At 39.5% G+C, this 19858-nt stretch overlaps 1 protein-coding gene across 1 annotated transcript; it reads right to left on the bottom strand.

Moving 5' to 3' along the window:
- Positions 1-4338: 4338 nt before the first annotated feature.
- LOC126825302 (uncharacterized) lies at positions 4339-19396 on the bottom strand. The gene is made up of 2 exons (XM_050554886.2): positions 19313-19396; positions 4339-15188 (listed from the first exon to the last, which is right to left on the bottom strand). Exon 2 carries the CDS (start codon positions 15051-15053, stop codon positions 8592-8594), a length of 6462 nt encoding a protein of 2153 aa, XP_050410843.1. The 5' UTR covers positions 15054-15188; positions 19313-19396; the 3' UTR covers positions 4339-8591.
- Between the last annotated feature and the right edge of the window lie 462 nt (positions 19397-19858).

The following is a 19858-nucleotide window of genomic DNA, read 5'->3' as shown; positions in this document are numbered from 1 at the left end:
CGCATTTCAGCCCATAAATTCATGGATTATTGGCCCTGCATGATTATACGAAAAATCTCGTGTTTTTTTTAGCTTGTTCTCTATCCATCTCTTACTAAATGTGGGCTGATCTTGCATTGTAACCGCTGGTTAATATCACAGACGCTCTAATCATACGACTGACACCGATCTAACTTCTAAAGTAGTTTAATATATGTTCAATTGGTATATCTTGCTTTTAATATAATTTGAGTTTTAGTATGACGTATCTTCAAGGCGACTTAAGCTAAATTGGGCTTGAATTTGTTAGTTATGAGTGATACATGCATAGGCGTACGAGCCAGGGGGGCTGGGGGGGGGGGCACCAAATGCTGGGAAAATTTGGGCACACAATTATACTTTGTAAAAATTGTATAAAAAAATATTGTGTTCTTGAATGTGTCCAATTTAACAGCGAATTTATTATTATTATGTAACATACTAAGAACCTAACTACATTTTTTGGGCACCAACCACCACCGCCCCCCCCCCCCCCCCCCAGTCAAAAATTTCCCCGTACGCCTATGGATACATGTAGTATGTCTGCTGGTTAGAATGAAATGTGGCTTAACGTTTTACTTGTTACTACTTGCCAAGAGAGAGAGAGAGGGGGGGGGGGGGGGTAACGTCCACTCGACACAAACTAGGTCATTTCTGGACTAACATATGGTTCAATTTTATTTCCATAATTCGCTTGCGCGTAAGGGTCTTTAGCAGTGGGAGGAAACCGGAGGACCCGGAGAAAACCCACGAGGTTGGACAAGCCACCCTTCTCCTTGCCACGTACAACCGGGGAATCGAAACCACGCCAGTTGACTCAATGACAGACTTTATGATACAGCGCGCACGTGCTAACCATTCAGCCATCCAACTCCCCATGTGTGTGCGTGTGAACTATCTGACTTGTTGTACCTTTAAACAACAAATACTGCAATTTCAATATATTAAACCTACCGTATCCAGTTACAATATCCAGGTATATAATAAACCTCTCTAAATCGACTTTATTCGATTGAGCATCGGGAGAATGGAACATTTCAAACCATTTCTTATTTGAGTTCAAACACCTATGTATTATCGCCAATTTATAAAAATCCTAATGGGCTAAGTCTACGTATCCAAATCTACATAGCACCGTGTGGGATGTAATCCGTACTTTATCAACAGGACCATCCTCTCGTGACCACAACCTGATGAAGCGCACGACGTGTTGAATCTAATTTGTTGAAGAACACAGAACACGTGCCTATGACATACACGCATTTAAAGAGAATAGAAAGTAAAACTAGGTTGATACAGAATATAGACTTCCTTGTTTGCCTATTTCTACGAAAGCTTGTGGGAGGTATATCGGGAAACTTCGTATATACGCAGATTAATACATTTCCATAAAAGTATTTTTTATAAGGCGGTTATTGCCAATAAAGAAAGAGAGAGAAATGGGTTTAACGTCCACTCGACACAAACTAGGTCATTTCGGGACTAACATATGGTTCAATTTTATTTCAATAATTCGCTTGCGTGTATTGGTCTTTAGGAGTGGGATGATACCGGGGGACCCGGAGAAAACCCACGAGGTTAGACAGACGAGCCTACTCCTTGTGGACACTCTACAGAACACAATATTTTTTTATCCGATTTTAAAAATCGTTTAAATATATCACCGTTACACCATAATGAAGGTTGAGTTCAAATATCAGGATAATCGAAACGAAACTGCCCGACCAAATGGCCGCTCCTTGTACGCAAATAGTGTAAAAGTATGTAATACGAAGGCTGTGAAGTCTTTAGAGGTCACAATTTTTGATGAAACTTAAAATATATATGTTGATATCCCAAAGATCTCACTCATTTCAGTATTCGCGCATTTCAGCCCATAAATTCATGGATTATTGGCCCTGCATGATTATACGAAAAATCTCGTGTTTTTTTAGCTTGTTCTCTATCCATCTCTTACTAAATGTGGGCTGATCTTGCATTGTAACCGCTGGTTAATATCACAGACGCTCTAATCATACGACTGACACCGATCTAACTTCTAAAGTAGTTTAATATATGTTCAATTGGTATATCTTGCTTTTAATATAATTTGAGTTTTAGTATGACGTATCTTCAAGGCGACTTAAGCTAAATTGGGCTTGAATTTGTTAGTTATGAGTGATACATGCATAGGCGTACGAGCCAGGGGGGCTGGGGGGGGGGGCACCAAATGCTGGGAAAATTTGGGCACTTGTACCTTTAAACAACAAATACTGCAATTTCAATATATTAAACCTACCGTATCCAGTTACAATATCCAGGTATATAATAAACCTCTCTAAATCGACTTTATTCGATTGAGCATCGGGAGAATGGAACATTTCAAACCATTTCTTATTTGAGTTCAAACACCTATGTATTATCGCCAATTTATAAAAATCCTAATGAGCTAAGTCTACGTATCCAAATCTACATAGCACCGTGTGGGATGTAATTCTTACTTTATCAACAGGACCATCCTCTCGTGACCACAACCTGATGAAGCGCACGACGTGTTGAATCTAATTTGTTGAAGAACACAGAACACGTGCCTATGACATACACGCATTTAAAGAGAATAGAAAGTAAAACTAGGTTGATACAGAATATAGACTTCCTTGTTTGCCTATTTCTACGAAAGCTTGTGGGAGGTATATCGGGAAACTTCATATATACGCAGATTAATACATTCCCATAAAAGTATTTTTTATAGGGCGGTTATTGCCAATAAAGAAAGAGAGAGAAATGGGTTTAACGTCCACTCGACACAAACTAGGTCATTTCGGGACTAACATATGGTTCAATTTTATTTCAATAATTCGCTTGCGTGTATTGGTCTTTAGGAGTGGGATGATACCGGGGGACCCGGAGAAAACCCACGAGGTTAGACAGACGAGCCTACTCCTTGTCACGTACAACCGGGGAATTGAAACCACGCCAGTTGACTCAATGATACAACGTGCACACGCTAACCATTTGGCCATTTCTTATGTGTCGATCTAACTAACTACTAACGGCCGTGAGACCATCTAGAGACTAATTTTTAAATTAGTCTCCGTGATTAAACGGCAGAAAAAGAAATTGTCAGAGGATAATGTAAGATTTTACATGGACTTCAATAAACAAGAAGGGGGTTAGATGGCTGAATGGTTAGCGTGCGCGCGCTGTATCATAAAGTCTGTCATAAAGTCTGATGGGGTTTAACGTCCACTCAACACAAACTAGGTCATTTCGGTATTAACATGGTTCAATTTTATTTCAATAATTCGATTGCGCGAAGGGGTGTTTAGCAGTGGGAGGAAATACCAGAGGACCCGGAGAAAACCCACGTGGTTATGTGTCGATCTAACTACTAACGGCTGTGAGACCACCGAGAGACTAATTTAATACGCCCAGTAGTCTCCGTGATTAAACGGCAGAAAAAGATATTGGCAGAGGATAATGTAAGAATTTGCATGGTCTTTAATAAACAAGAAATTGATGAGCACCCACTCATTCAAGATCTTTTGGTCATTGACAGATATTTTAAGTTTCATGTGAATCGGACAAAAACTAAAGTTTCTGTAGGGTCTAAAAAAAACTTTATGCATATTTCACATTTGCGTATATTGTTGCCTCGGGAGGGTTCACAAACCTTGGACATAGTTCACATTTTGCGTCAGGGGAATTAACACAGATATCTTCACTAGGACCCCTTCTATCAGACCTTGTTCCCCGAGATATGGTCACGGATATGGGTGGTGTGACCAGACTATTTGAACGGTTTTTAAAATCAAATAAAAATGGTGACCTTTAAGAGAGTCCGGAAGCTAAGAACGTGATTTTTCTACAATCAGGGACTATAACCCAGTTAAGGTCCGTTATGCACCAATATCAAAAGCAATGGAAATCTTTGGAATATTAAAATTTTAAGTTCCATCAAAATCGGATAAAAATCTTCACCTCTAGAATGTCCGCAAGCTTAAAACGCGATTTTCGTACACTCAAGGGCCATAATCCAATAAGTTACAATCCTATACAAGCCAATATTGAAAGTAAGCCAGAACTTTGGGATATGAACATATAATTTAAGTTTCATCAAATCGGATACCAACTGAGACCTTTAGAGTGTCCACGGCATTGGTATTACATGCTTTTACACTATTTGCGTAAAGGGAAGCGGGCATTTTTATGAGATGTTTCGGTCAGATTTCCACATATATCGGCTACAAATTATGACCTGTACAGTGTCCACAAAGAAAATGTGAACGGACGGACAGGGCCGACGACATAATATCATTTACAATTACAATAACTCATCAATTACTGTTTTTACATAATAGTCATTTAATTTCTTTCAATCAGATTTCAGCAATGTATAATAAATTATAGAATCTTGCTGATTAGGCACATTTGTGAAAAATTTATGTGAATAACAATTCACTAATCAGCAATACATAATTACACGCAGTTTATTATTATACATAAGTTTCATTTAAATTCTCTTCAATAACATTGCAAGAAGTTCATGGGCCAGTTGTTCAAAGCTCCATTATGTTATAAGGACTCGTTAATACCCCCGTCAGACTGGGGTGGTGTCTTTACTGCGACGCTACGGCAACGGAAAATGGACGCAGAGCACGTCAAGATCGCCATAAGCGCGATAAAAGCGTGGTGGAAACGCCAGATATCGTGCTGTGGTCTCCATGGTCTCGCGTTGTTACATCTTTCCAGGGCAGATCGCAGAACCTTGGCGTTTGTTTTGAACATGCTCAAAACACACGCCGTGATTCAGTGATCATTTGCGACCATCGAGACCACAGTGCGATATCTGGCGTTTCCATCACGCTTTTATCACTCTTATGGCGATCTTGACGTGCTCTGGGGCCATTTTCGCAGCCGTAGCAGCGCAGTAAAGGCGCCATCTTTGCCTGACTGGGGTATAAGCACACGCCTGGAATTTTGGGGGATATTTCTCGCGTTATGTTTACGTTTGGTGGCGACCTTGTACATTTTCTGGTCGCTGTAGGTCGCTGCAGCGCAGTAAGGACGCCACCCCGGTCTGACGGTTAACAGATAGCTGACTTTTAAGCTGAGAAAGTCTGTTGCTGAAGGCCCCGTTAACTTTAACGTGTCGTAAACGTGCCGTTGTATTTAACAACGGTTTTGAGCTAGGTTATCTGTTTAACGATGGCATTAGTCGGTTGTCAATCGAAGTAATATGCCCTTAGTAAAACGTCCTATAGAATACCAATTCTAGAGAGGTTTTTCGAGGGGGTGGGGGTGCTATAAATGTTATAAATGATTTGTAACATTGACACCTGCTCAACATTCTTTTTTTTATAATTTTTATTTCACAGAAAACACACCCCACTTCTCTACACGATTTCTACTGAAACTAGTGGAAACCAGCAAAAGTGTGCAATAACATTGAACATGTCTAGTTATTACACGGTTAAGCTCCACCCAATTTACTAGAGGGAAAACAATCTGCTTATTCAACGAAAAGAACAAAGGAAGACTTCCCGTCCATGTTACAAAGTATTCTATAGTCCCGTTTACATTTTGGCACGGTACCAGGCCACGATAAATTTCAAGAAATTGACCCGTTTACATTACTCTAAAATAACCGGTCTCATAACCGTGCCAAGCACGCCAAATGTTGAACTCTTCACAGAAAAGTTAATTTCAGTCTCTATACAAATTACCCAGATGAAAACAATTATGATGGTTGATTTATTTTGAGCATCTATTTTGACAGAATAAAGGTCAAGGTTCGTTTCACGCAAGCACAATCCATACTGAAACGGTGCTCAGACCGGATAGCGTTTACACTAAGAAAATTTAATCGCGCCGCGCCTGGTACCGTGCCGAGACCACCTCAGTTCAGTGGGACAGATTGGCACGATACTCAGTACGGCACGCTTATGTTTGACCCGTTTACACTACAAAATAATTAACCGTGCCGTGCCAGGTACCGTTCCTGGCACGCTTAAAATTTGTAATGTAAACGGGGTTTATGGGTTTCGCTTGATTCCTGTCGCGTCGGCCATTTTGTAAACAAATGTGTAATGGAAACAGGATGTAGAAATGAATTGTGGGCATAATTATCAGTCGTCTCCGGATTAACTTTAATCAGCCCGTTAGCTAACGGGTTAAGAAATTGACTATTCAGCAACAGGAATTTAACGAATAATTACCAAACGACACGTTAACAAGATAAAGTAACTGAGATATGAACGCCGGCTCCCGATCAATATTAACATCTATGCATTACTGATTACACAGCATTACAAATATCGTTGTGAACTTATTCAATCTTACATTCCATAGAAAAATCTCTCGATCAACTGATCGTACAAGGTCATCGTTCGTTTGAAATGAAATGAAATGAAATGGGGTTAAACGTCCTACTGTTCTGCTCCTATACTGGGCTGATGAATACGGGCAATCGCCATACAGTGTGCTATGAGGGAAATTTTGCCCGGGCAGCGGCACTATCGCCTACTCTTATATCGAATTCCAACTGACAAGGGATCTTTTACGTGCATTCCAATGTATACACGGGACCTCGGTTTTTCGTCTCATCCGAAGGACTAGACAGCTGTCCTTGTCAGGCCCTCCGTTCTGCACCACTGACAAGGGGAAACCACGTCGGAAAATCAGGATGAACTTTCTCGGCCAATGCAGGGATCAAACACCCAACCTCCAGGCTAGCGAGCCAGCGTCTTAACCAACTAGCCACCGTGGCTAACCAATACGCCAATGCACCCCACAATCTGATTAAAATACAGATTTATATTTCGTTTCGTTTTTTATACTTTCGATGGCCTACACTACATGAAGTTCTGGTCGGTTTTACTGGAAGATCATGTCAATGTACGAGCGACTTTTGACTCTATGACGTCAGATATTAATTAATCATTCAGGGTTAAAGTTTCTAGTGGTTTACCCACAGTTCCGTGCATCAAATGCCAAGAACTTGCTGTAACAGACCGTTTCATTGGCTAATCCCTCACTTCAACAAGAGCGCCAGTAATATAACAACTTTTCCAGATCCTAGTGTAGTAAAGCCAAGTAAAACGAAATTTTGAACTATAAAAAAAAACCGAAACGAAATAGGATCTGTCTTTTAATCCGATTGTGCACCTCACTATCGTCATTCAAGAAACTTTTAAAAACTCATCTGTTTCAAACAAGTTATAACTGAGAGCTAAGGCCTTATGTAGATATGTTTTGTCAAGCACCACGAGCACAATATTTATGAAGTTAATATTATTAGTACAAATTATACAGGAATTATTCACCGGTTGATAATACATAATAGCACTTAACAAAATAGCACAAAAATTCCATTGCAACAAAATACAAAAATAATATTAACAACAAAATATATAAATAATAACAATATCCACCACCACAATTATTGTAATTAAATGTAATATATATACATATATCCGAAAATATAATAACAGACGTAAAACTGCGCGACTTTGTTTCACGATAAACGATAGTCACCAGTTGATATGTATCATTCAGAGAGAGAGAGAGAGAGGGAGAGAGAGAGGGGGAGAGGGAGAGAGAGAGATGGGGTTTAACGTCCACTCGACACAAACTAGGTCATTTTGGGACTAACATTTGGTTTAATTTTTATATTTCAATAATTCGCTAGCCCGTAGGGGTCTTTAGCAGTGGGAGGAAACCGGAGGACCCGGAGAAAACCCACGAGGTTATGTATCATTCAACGGCACTACAATCACATTGTAACTAAGTATAGAAATAACAAAAAACAAAAAAAAAAACCCAACCATCAAACTAATAGTAATTACAATGCAACAAAATATATAAATCATCATCATTATCATCATCATCATTATCATCATCATTCCGGTAGTTGTAAATACAATGCAACAAAATATATAGATAACAAAAACAACCATCCCATAGTAATGACATGATTAAAATATATTAATCATCATCACTATCATCATCATTCCAGTAATTGTAATTGCAATGAAGCAAAATAACACTTAAGGTCTAAAGAAAGAGCTGCAATGGGCAGATTTAGCTCTTGCATAATGTATTTTTAAATATTATGAACATAAATAAATGTGCGCCAATATGACATAGCCGATAGATTGATCATAATGTGGAATATATTAATATCTTAATATTAAACCTTAATTACTGTTTCTTACTATCTGCTACTAATTAAAGTAAGCTAACATAATCTACACAAACTAGGTCATTTCGGGACTAACATCTGGTTCAATTTTATTTCAATAATCCGCTTGCGCGTAGGGGTCTTTAGCAGTGGGTGGATCGGAGGACCCTGGAAAACATACGTGGTTGGATAGGCGACCCTACCCTTTGTCACGTACAACCGGATAATCAAAACCACACCAGTTGACTCAATGGCATACCTTATGATGCAGCGCACAAACGTTAACCATTTAAGCCATCCATCCCCACCCCCTTAATGTAAGCTAACAGAGAGTACATAATCAAAGTAAATAATGGTCTTGAAATCTGTTGTTTCAGAGATACTTGCACATGTTATGTCTATCTTACACGTTCTAGTAATTATTTATACCTCCGTGGTTTTTAGCTATATGGGTGTAACATTCTTTACTGGTTCCAAAACTAGCTAAACAAAGCCAGCAAAAATGATTATCACACGATTTACAACTCATATGATGGCAGCCATAGGTTTTCTCAATTAGGGTTTTGCACTTGGGACATATCTTAACCGTGTCTTTATTTTCTCCCAGAAACTTCGCAAGACTAAGTTCTTCTTTGGATATACTTTTGAACATTTCACACGTCAGACCATCGTGATACTCCACGTGACAGGTTGTACAGATTTTCAATCGGCATTCGCCACACACAAATAACGCACCATTTAATGTAATACGGTATACCATTGGGCATTCAGCAGATAGACAATGGCGGTAGGATTCCCGATTTTTCATAACAAACTTGTCAACAGCAGCATTAACTAAGCATTCATCCTCTATATTAAATTTCCTGAAAGTGTTAAGGAAATCATGCCACACAAAAGGCTCCTGGCATCCATCGCCTCCACACAGAATCGGTAGATCTTTATTCTGTATTGCGAGTTTGATCTGCTGATGTAGACAATCAAGGCAATACGCATGCCCACAATATTCTAATCTGTACAGTTTGGAGATGTGTTCTACAGTCATAAAACAGGTGCTGCACTCCGGAAGCTCTTCATTTGATTTAGTTTGAGACTTGGTCTTATTCAACGCACGCGCAATGAAAGCAATCCTGCTAAATGCTTTATCAACATTCTTTTGAGTTCCCATAAGTTTAAGGACCTGTGTTGAGTGATTTAAAAGTGCCGAATTCAACCTTTCCTCCTCAATCAGTATCTCCAGGTTCAGCCCATACTCTTTGATCAAAGCTTTCATCAATCCCTTTGGTTGGTCAGCAGAATTAAGAGAAATTTCCCTACCCGTCCCTTCAATGACTTCTTCCAAAAACTTGTTAATTTCTATCTGAGCCGCAGACGTATCTTTCACTTGTCCGTAAATACTTATTGTAAACCTACTTCCGTCGACCGCAATATGCACGTTGCTTGTCTTTTCTAAGTCATTTAGAAATGTTCGACCCGTTTGAAGAAAGAGAAAACGATAGTTATCATTCCTCCAACATTCCATGACTTCTCCTTTCAACAGTGTGGCCAATATGGATCTAACCCGAGAAAGATCTTTAGGTATTTCAGAAAATATTCTGATTGAAACCCGGTTTTTATTTAAGGGCTTAATCTCACAATGGAAATTCATCCTGAGTTTTGTTCGCAGAATCTCGATATATTCTTTTACAACTGGAAGCATCTTCTCATAGACGTTCTTTGTTACATTGATGGATGTTGACAAGTCTGGTGTGATTTGGACAATTTGGTTCGATATCGTCAGTTCGATATCGTCAGTAAGTTTCCTGCAAACTTTTTCACCGTGCTCTATTTGCTTAAATCTCACAAAAGCTTGGAAATCAAAGTCGGTATCCTTCCTTGGAGCTGATAAATCCACCAGGAATGAGCTGTCTGGGACGATACGGCTTATCACACTCTCGATCTTCTCCTTGATGTCACGCAAATCTCGTTCAGTGGTTTTGACTTTTTCTCGCAGTAAGTTAATTCTAAGTATTCGATCTTCTTCATCTTCACTGCAGAATCTCATAGAAGAAATAAGACTCTCTCGAATATCTTCTTCTTGTGCTCCTTGGGGTATTCCTCTCAAACATAAACTTTGACCCGATTTTCTGTCCAGGTTGACATTGACAAACCTATCCAATATCTTTAACCGGCCCAATCGACTAGCTTTGGGAAGATCAGCTGGATCAATGTCCACAAATGCTAAACCAGTTAAAGGTCTTCTGCACCACGTTAATTTGGCTTTAAACTGGTAATCGTGGTTATCATTAAATTTAAACTCGGGGATTGCTGCCTCAAACTCATCATCCTGTGTTTCCAAGACAGCGTCCAGCGCACTCTCTGGAGATTCAAAAGTCAGTTTTCCCCAACGATCGCCAGAACGCGTGTCTTGCCAAGTGTCTATAATCTCCCCGTATTCAGAGAACTTATTGATGACGTCGTCAGCTTTTGTGTAACGATGAGGTCTTACTATATAAATAGACCGGTATTCATTTGGTAAAAGTATCATTTGTCCCTCTCCACCAACTCCAATAACTATTCGTACACCGCCAAATCGAGTTGGTTTTGATCCAAGCTGGAACTCCCGGGATTTCATCTGGAACGACTCTTTTACTTCTTTTACCATATTCTTAAATTGTTCCACTGCGTCCATAGAATTTAGGGTAGAAAAGAGATGGATGTCCCCTTTGTCCCTCTCCACCTCTAGAACTATTGGCGTTTGAAATTCCTTTGATAGCATGTCTTCACAACGTCTGATATTTGTATATTTAGCTCCTATAAAAGCCGCCATGGTGGAAACCCCAAAATGTTCTGTGTGGGTTCTGAATAATTTCTTGCTTTTTGATATTTCAACGTCAAAATGCTGCTTTTTCTCGTTCGCTATCTCAGTAATCCACTCTTCTCTGATGGGGGTTACGGTTGTGATAAAGTCACGCGATGTTCGAAGAAAATTTCCATATACCAACCAATCACTAGAATCACCCAGAGCTTTAAGAGCTGACGATGGATGAACATAGACCCTTTGGTCTAAATCTGGAACAAAATATCCCATCTTTTCATGGCCCATGTGATAACAAATATTGTTGAAGAAGGCGTATAGAACGAATTTCTGCAGATGCTCCACACTTTCTTCCCCCCTTTTAAATGTCTGGTCAACCGTGATTTGATATTCCTTTCTTAAAACTGCAATGATCTCAAGAATCGTTTCCCTAGCTCCTCGCAAAATCTTGGCGCTGATTTTGTTTTCGAGGCACCATGGAAACTGGCGTCTGTCTGGTTGCTTCACCCATTCCTTGTAGATCTCCATAAATGTGAGGCCATCACCTTTATCATGACAGAATCTAAGTTTTAGTTTATCGGCTCTTCGTTTTGCCTCATCTGAACCTGAGCGATAAAATATGGAATTGCCACATGTACCAAATAAAACGGCGAAAACTATTGCATCATATAAAAGACCTTTGTCATGGCCCAATTTTATCATCGTTGCTAAGCGTGGTTCCAGGGGAATTTTCGCCAACCATTTCCCTAGCTCTGTTATCTTACCATCAACCACACATCGGAGTTCTTCTAGTGTCCTTAGTGCTGAATCCATAGCATCCGCACATGGTGCTTCTACGAAATCACAAGTCAACGGATCCATATCCATTTCGTAAAGCATCAAAAGTGTCTGTCCAAGATGCACCCTTTGTATCTCAGGAACGCTGGAGGGATTCATTTCTTCGTAACTCTGCCGTGTATATAGCCTGTAGCATATCCCGGGAGCTGTCCTTCCAGCTCGACCTTTCCTTTGATTAGCGGAACTTCTACTAATAATCTTCGGTCGCAATGTATTTATATGTCTAATAGGATCAAACTCTCTCTCTTTAGCCATTCCAGTATCAATCACAAACTTTATTCCTGGAATAGTGATAGATGTTTCTGCTGCGTTTGTTGCAAAGACAATTTTACGCTGTCCTATTGGGAGACCCTGAAATACTTCCTGTTGCTCCACAGGATGGAGCTGGCCGTGAAATGGAAAACATTTGTAGTTGGTTCGTCCCGTTAATTTTTTGTCCAAATCTTCTTTGCATTTTTCTGTATCTAGCGGCGATGGAAGGAAAGCTAAAATATCTCCTTGTCCTTCAGTTAAATGAATATGCTTAGCTAAGGCAACGGCGGCACCCTCAAAGTTTTTAAAATCGTGATATTGTTCTTCCGCATCGCGCCAAATAACGTCTACAGGAAACGCCCGTCCAGATATTTCTACAGTAGGACAGCCGTGAAAGTACTCCGAAAAGATTTCAACATCAATGGTAGCCGATGATATGATGACTTTAAGATCTGGGCGAACTGGGAGGCATATTTTAATGATGCTTAATAAAATATCGGTATATATGCTCCTTTCGTGAGCTTCGTCAATCATGATGCAGGAGTATTTGATTAATCTTGGATCTTTAAGGCACTCCTGGAGTAAACTGTGGTGCGTCTGATATACAATCTTGGTCTGTTCAGATATTTTTCTTCTTAATCCCGATTTGTAACCAACAATTTGGCCAACGTTTGTAACAAGTTCTGTTGCTACCCTTTCAGCAAGACTAACACACGCGACCTTTCTAGGTTGGGTACATGTTATCATTCCTGTTTTACCGAAGTCAGCTTGGTAGAGGTATTGGACTAACTGCGTACTTTTACCAGAACCGGTTTCACCTCGGATAATGACAATTTGGTTTTCCTGGATCAACTTTAGGACACCGAATCTTCTTCCATAAATGGGCAGACCGGATTCTAATCGACAACATTCTATACCAAAATTGATCGTTTCTGATGATAAATTGTATTCAAAATTCTCAGAGGTGATTGAATTTGACAAGCGATCTGTAATATCTTGAACGCATCGGTTATATTCTTTTTCTTGGTTCTTAAATTCTTCAATATCTGACTTCAGAGCACATCTTTGGTCCATAATGGTTTCATATTCAGTTGTGGATACATAAGCGGGGGTAACTAATTTGTTCAGACGATCATTAGCCCTATCTGTTTTACTGCTTAGCTCATGCAGCACCTTTGATGACCGATTTTGGATATCGTTCAGTTTATTGGCTAGTTGCTCCTTTCTGAATTCGACCGTATCATTCGGTGATGTTAAAGAACACCCCAATTGGGTCTCAGAGTTTAAATTACTCATCTTGAGTAAGTTAAGAGCTTCACGGGCTAGAAGTTTATTTTTGAACCGAATGGTCACCATTGTGAAGGAGGTCTTTTGCTCTATTTCTGTAGAGATGACTTTGAATTCCGTAGCCTTTGACTCGCATCCAATTCTAGCTCGAAGAAACCCTTCTAATACTCTTTCTTTCACCGATTCCTGTATTGAAACATAGACGCAAGTTCCTTCCTCTTTTGGGCGAATTGCATCAACTTTGGTGTTTTTTTCATCTGATCCTGCTGTACTTTTCGTTGACTGTTGTTTTGTTTCGCCACCTTTATTTCCGTATGGGTTGTGTTGGGGGTTTTTAGCATGTACTGGTGGTTGCTTTGGGAGATTGACGTCAGTTCTTTGAATTTGTTTTGTCTTTTTATCATTTTGGTAAACCTTCTCGTTTCTATTTTGCGGCACAGATTGAAGACAATTACAATATTTCCTTGGTAACGAGTCCTTGTAGTACCATTTTATCTCTTTTCTATCTTTGAGTTTATTACCTTTGGTTCTTATGGATCGCAGAGTATCCAAGGCTTTCGTCTTTGAACTAAACGTAACTGTAAGGAGAACATCAGCGCCGCATAAAACCGTGGACAATATATTTATCTGGTTATCCTTCACTTCATTTTGAGTTAACAAAAACTGTGTACAATCGAATGACTCTTTGGGAATATTTTCGAATGCAACATAAATCAAGAATGGTTCGATTTTTTTGTCTTCCGCCCTTTTTGTTCCTGTAATCCCTCCTGGATCTTTCAACGGGCTTGGACACTGAAGCTCGTTTTTGGACATGGATGCATCACACTTGCTATTGGTCTTTGGGAATGGATGTTCAGCGCTAGCAACATTGTGTTGTTTCACCTTATCATTTGGGTGAACTTCTTTCTCTGTCGCTTGTGATGCAGAATCAAGAAAACGAAGATATTTACCTGGCAGCAAAGGTTTGTGGTACCATACTATCTCTATTCTCTCTTTCAGGTTGTGGCCTTTATTGCGAATGTGCCAAAGCGTTTTTGCTGCTTTTTCTTCTGATTTAAAAGTTACCGTTAAGAGCACGTCTTCATGGCATGTAACAGAAGATAATATATTGATGTCACCGTCCTTAGCTTTACTTCCAGACAATAAAAAAATATCACAATCAAAGGTCTTATTGGTAATATTTTTGAAAGCTATATAAAACAGCAACTCTTCATGTTTCTTGTCTTCCATTCTGTTTATCACTTTAGACTCCCTCGACGGACCACCGGGACACTTGTGTTCTTGTGCGGACAAAGGGTTAACAATTTGTTCTTTTGCTTCTGGTTGTGTAGACGTTGCGAGTTTAAAACAATCTGCATATTTTCTTGACAAACGACGCTCATAGGCCCAGACTATATTAATGTTCTCTCTTTTACCGCCATCCCTTATTCTGGGCATAATTCGTGTAACTGTTGAGATAGATGGTAGCTTAATCTTAAAGACCTCATCTTTTCCACACCTTGAAGAATCAATAATTTCCAGGCCCTGGAAGTTATTTCTTTCAACTTCATGTTTTAAGAACTGCTCACAATTTAGATCTCGCCCAGAAACTTGTCTGAAAATAATGTACAGGTAAAAACCATTTCCTCTCTGCCTACCTCGGGACGAATCTCCGACCATCGTTGTAGTAGGTGTTGCCGAATGACCCTCTTTGGGTTTCGACATGGTAGTAAATATTGGAGTGGACGTAGTCTTTCTACCAAACAATAATAATGGGCATCTGTAGTCTTTTTTTTTCCGTCGGTTTACTCAAGCTCCTTATCGCCTAGATACCATCCATGGATAGCAAAACAAGTGTTACTGAAAATATATAAATATAATATACACATTAATATTTCTTTCGTAAAGATACATTATAGTAATATATAGATAAATAGCTGGCCATTCTTTAAAGGGGCCAAGTCTTTAACTCAATATCACCCACATGCTTCGACAATGCAAACACGACTTATTGGTTAATTTAAATTAACATTCATGTTGTTATCTTACCGTGAAAAGATGGGCTTATAGTATCCAATATTTAAAGTGGCTAAGTCTCTAACTCAATATCATCCAAAGTCTTCAACATTGAAAACACGAATTATTTGTCAATTTAAATCAACACTGATGTTGTGATCTTACCGAGAAAAGATGGGCTTCTGATATCCAACATTTAAGACAAAATAAACATTTTACCATTGGTAAACGAATCGTGTACCATAATGCGTTTCATCGTCATTTGTAAAAAGGGGCTCGAAGCACAGATTCCAGTACCCTACATCTAATCTCGACTGTATGACAAAGTCCGCCATTAGAACTACTTTCAAGTTCCCGGATTACAATGGCGTTGTCCATGACGACCAATGAATTTGAAGAATGTTTTATCTTACAAAATTTTCAAAGTTTGAAGCTGTTTTTCTTTCAAGTTTATCCGATTTTCTTTAGACAAGGACAAATTTGCACTGAAAATTCTACACACTCTTCGAATGACACAATTTTCAGAACTTCTTTCTAAACGCGGGCAAGTTTCCCTTAGAAGTAAACCGGTGCCGCATCGCAAATGTATAGGCGTAGGTATATATCACTTACTGTCATACAGCCGAGGCTAGATGTAGGGTATCGGAATCCGCCGAGGTTTGCCGAGTACCGGAATCTGCCGAGGTTTGCCGAGTGGGGCTCGAAGAACGAAACTAGACATATTCCTAAAGTCGTGTCAACCGGTGACGTCATATTCTTATCTGGAGAGCATGCGCAATAAATACTATTGGTGTATACTGGAATAGGCAGACGCTAGAGATTGCCATTCGATTGAGACTTCTGGCGTATTTCGCCGAACATAAATGATTTGAAATTAGAGTAAAAACGGAAATGATTGGATGTAAATCAGTTTATATACATTCATATTACATTATTATATGTCAATTTCTAGGTCCCAAATATTAGCGATTTAAATCCTTTAAGACAAAATCCGGGGAGTTGATTAAAGCCTTGTCATGTGAATAACTGTCTGAATATTAATTCATATAGCATTTGAAGCCACATTAAAATCCTGCAATAGGCAGATTTAGCTCTTTATATACAAGGAGCCACGGTGGCTAAGTGAGAAAGCTCGTCGGGTTTTTCCGGCGTGGTTTCCCATTGTCAGTGGTGCAGGACAGGGAGCCTGGCAAGGATACCTGTCTAGTCGTTCGGATTTCACGAAAACCCGAGGTCCCGTATACACATTGGCATGCACGTAAAAATTTCCCTCATAGTACACTGTAGGGCATATGCACATCTTCATTGGCCCAGTCGGAGCAGAACAGTAGGACTTTAAACCCCATTTCATTTCATTTCATTTCTCAATATCCATATGGAAAGTATTTGGGGTCTATTTCCAAATGGTATATTTTGTTGAGAGAGGAATTAGCGTGGTCAGATAATTCATACCATACTTGTATTCAAACATGATTTTTCTTCAATTTCATTCTCTAATTAGAGTTCCTTCAAATACTGGAACATAATCGTGAACGCTGATTAAAATAATCACTATTTAGTCAGTGTGTATTCCTAATAGGTGGTTAGCAAAATGGTGATTATATGCTTCCAGGGGTGAAGGTCAGATTTTAAAAAAAAAATAATCGTCGATATTATTCTGCGTATTAGTGTAGGTACAAGTGCTGACTGGAAAGTTCTTAAGCCACCCTATTAAAAAAAGGTAGTTCACACCTGACTTGACGTCATCATAACTATAAGAAGATAGGTTGCCAGGCAACGAAACATACGCCAACAGCCGTAACTCTAGAAGTAATAAACGGAAATTGCTGAAATTCAATAGGATTCTTCTCTTTACTAATTTAAATGACACATGTAAATTTCATACAGATCAGCAAATAACTTTTGATGTTGAGAGCATTCACAAAGTTCAATAAAGTGAAACAAGGGCCATAAACTCTAGAAGTACGAAATGGAAATTGCTGAAATTCAATAGGCTTCTTCGGTTCCCTAATTTAAATATTGCATATAAATTTCACAAAGATCGGATGTTAACTTTTGGCATTAGAGCGTTCACAAGGTTCAACAAAGTGAAACAATGGCCATAACTCTAGACGTTATAAACGGAAATTATTGAAATTAAATAGGATTCTTCGTTTCACTAATTTAAATAATGCATATAAATTTCAGAAAGATAGGATGATAACTTTTGGGGTAAGAGCGTTCACAGGGTTAAACAAAGTGAAACAAGGGCCATAACTCTAGAAGTAATCAATGGAAATTGCTGAAATTCAACAGGCTTCTTCGTTTCCCTAATTTAAATACTGCATATACATTTCACAAAGATCGGATGTTAACTTTTGGTATTAGAGCGTTCACAAGGTTCAACAAAGTGAAACAGGGGCCATAACTCTAGACGTTATGAACGGAAATTATTGAAATTAAATAGGCCTCTTCATCTAACTAGTGTAGACAACATATATCAATTTTAAAACAATTGGATGATTACTTTTGGTGTTAGAGCGTTCACAAGAAATTGTGGACGATGGACGGACGGACGGACAGACGGACGGACGGGGGCGACGGCAATATACGTCAGCATTTCTATGTGGGCGTATAAAAATGACTGATTTGGGGATTCTGGTTCAATCTTATTTCATTAATTCGCTTGTGCGTAGGGTGGGAGGGAACCGGAGGATCCGGAGAAAACCCACAAGGTTGGACAGACAACCCTACTCCTTATCACGTACAACCGGGGAATTGAAACCACGCCAGTTGACGGCTGAACGTGATAAATCCAGGCCTCATCCATGGTTAACAATCTGGCGCAGATTTTCAGGGGACGTCAGGACTTTTCGCGACATTCCATTCCTCAGTTATCACCCTTTTTTGAAAACCTTGTGAACACGATAGAAGCTTCAGTTTTAAATGGACTTCTTTTTTTCAAATTCCTCCTCCCCCAGATTCGGTCAACCGTCCATTATTCGGGCACCAACATCAAAGAAAGACACAATATATCATAGACATATTGTGAAAATTCGGGTGACAAAGAAAATTTTCTCTTAGGATCAAAAGGTCTGTCATTGAATCAAATGGCGTGCTTTCGATTTCCCGCTAGTACGTGACGTTAAACCCCACCTCTCTCTCCCCCCACCCCCCCCCTCTCTCTCTCTCTCTCTCTCTCATAGTCGCCTCTGTCTTTTCAGTATACCAAAAGGCGCCAATATCGCTCTTTTCGCTCGATCTCTAACTCTTTGTATAGTTACCATCTGTGTATTGTTATCTATAACATGACGTCATTTATAGATATCGATTATGCAGTCGTTGTCGCAGGTAAAAAGGTGATCAACAGTTACCTTTTTACTTTCGTTTTCTGATGTATATTGTCAAGGCCAGCTCAACTTTCGTCAAGGTTGTTGAGATGTAAATAAGGTTAGGACATGCGATTGTTGGCAAGGTTAGGGTTAGGGTATGCATTGGGGCTAGGTCCAGGGTTAGGGTTGGGATTACCGCTGCCCCGGTTTGACCAAACTTGAAGTTGGCCTTATCAAATAGATCTCACGCATCAAGACGACTCTATCTATACAGTCAATGTCGCTTTCGTATTTGGACATGGCGGGGACAACTGCGATCGTACTGCAAAACAAGGTCGAAAGTAGTCATTTTTCTTGATTTCGCGCTAGTTTGTCAAATAAGGCACACGGCCATACGCCATTTTTATTGCTGAGGTGAACTAACTGCAAAATTGCTGACAACCAGATACGCTTCGATAGATACAGTCATGTAATTAAATATCCTATATTATTATGCTGTGTGTATTTGAATGTCAGGCGGTCGAGGACCACACAATGAAATGACATTGAGTTTCACGTCCCATTGGTCTGTTGTGACTGGCCCATGGAATTCAATTCAATTTCTAATTAGAAAATCGATCTCAAATCAATAATAAACATTCCGGGGTTTATACTTACATTACCATTGGTCCAGCCGGATAGTGAATGGTGTTACGTCCACATTCATTGGACTATAGTTAACTCACTGTGTTATTATATTACTGAAAGGATAATTATTAATATTTCAAAATCCTTTTGTAACCATTATGTACTTCAGGTTTCAAACAACGCCGACAAACATAAGGAAGTCACCTGCCCAGTAGTGACAAGCGCGTGATACGTTTCTTGGAAAGCTACTTTCATTTCTGTACGCTCGTTTCTACGGAAGCACGTTGGGGTGTCAATATATGGAGAGAGAGAGAGAGAGAGAGAGAGAGAGAGAGAGAGAGTTGCTATAAATAATCGAACTACAATTTGTGGGTACTGATGGTGAAATTTAATGGTGGCCTGTCTCCTAATGGTTTTCCAAATTTTCCAAAATTTTACGTCCACTCGACACAACTAGATATTTTCGGAACTAACATGGTTCAATTTTATTTCACTAATCCGTAGGGGTCTTTAGCAGTGGGTGGGTGGGGGGGGCTCGGAGAAAACCGATGACGTTGGACAAGACGATCCTACTCC

Source organism: Patella vulgata, chromosome 6 (genome assembly GCF_932274485.2).
Source record: "Patella vulgata chromosome 6, xgPatVulg1.2, whole genome shotgun sequence".
Classification (NCBI taxonomy): domain Eukaryota; kingdom Metazoa; phylum Mollusca; class Gastropoda; family Patellidae; genus Patella; species Patella vulgata.
Note: the sequence above shows the minus strand (reverse complement) of the source record. Positions and strands in the feature narration are given on the sequence as shown.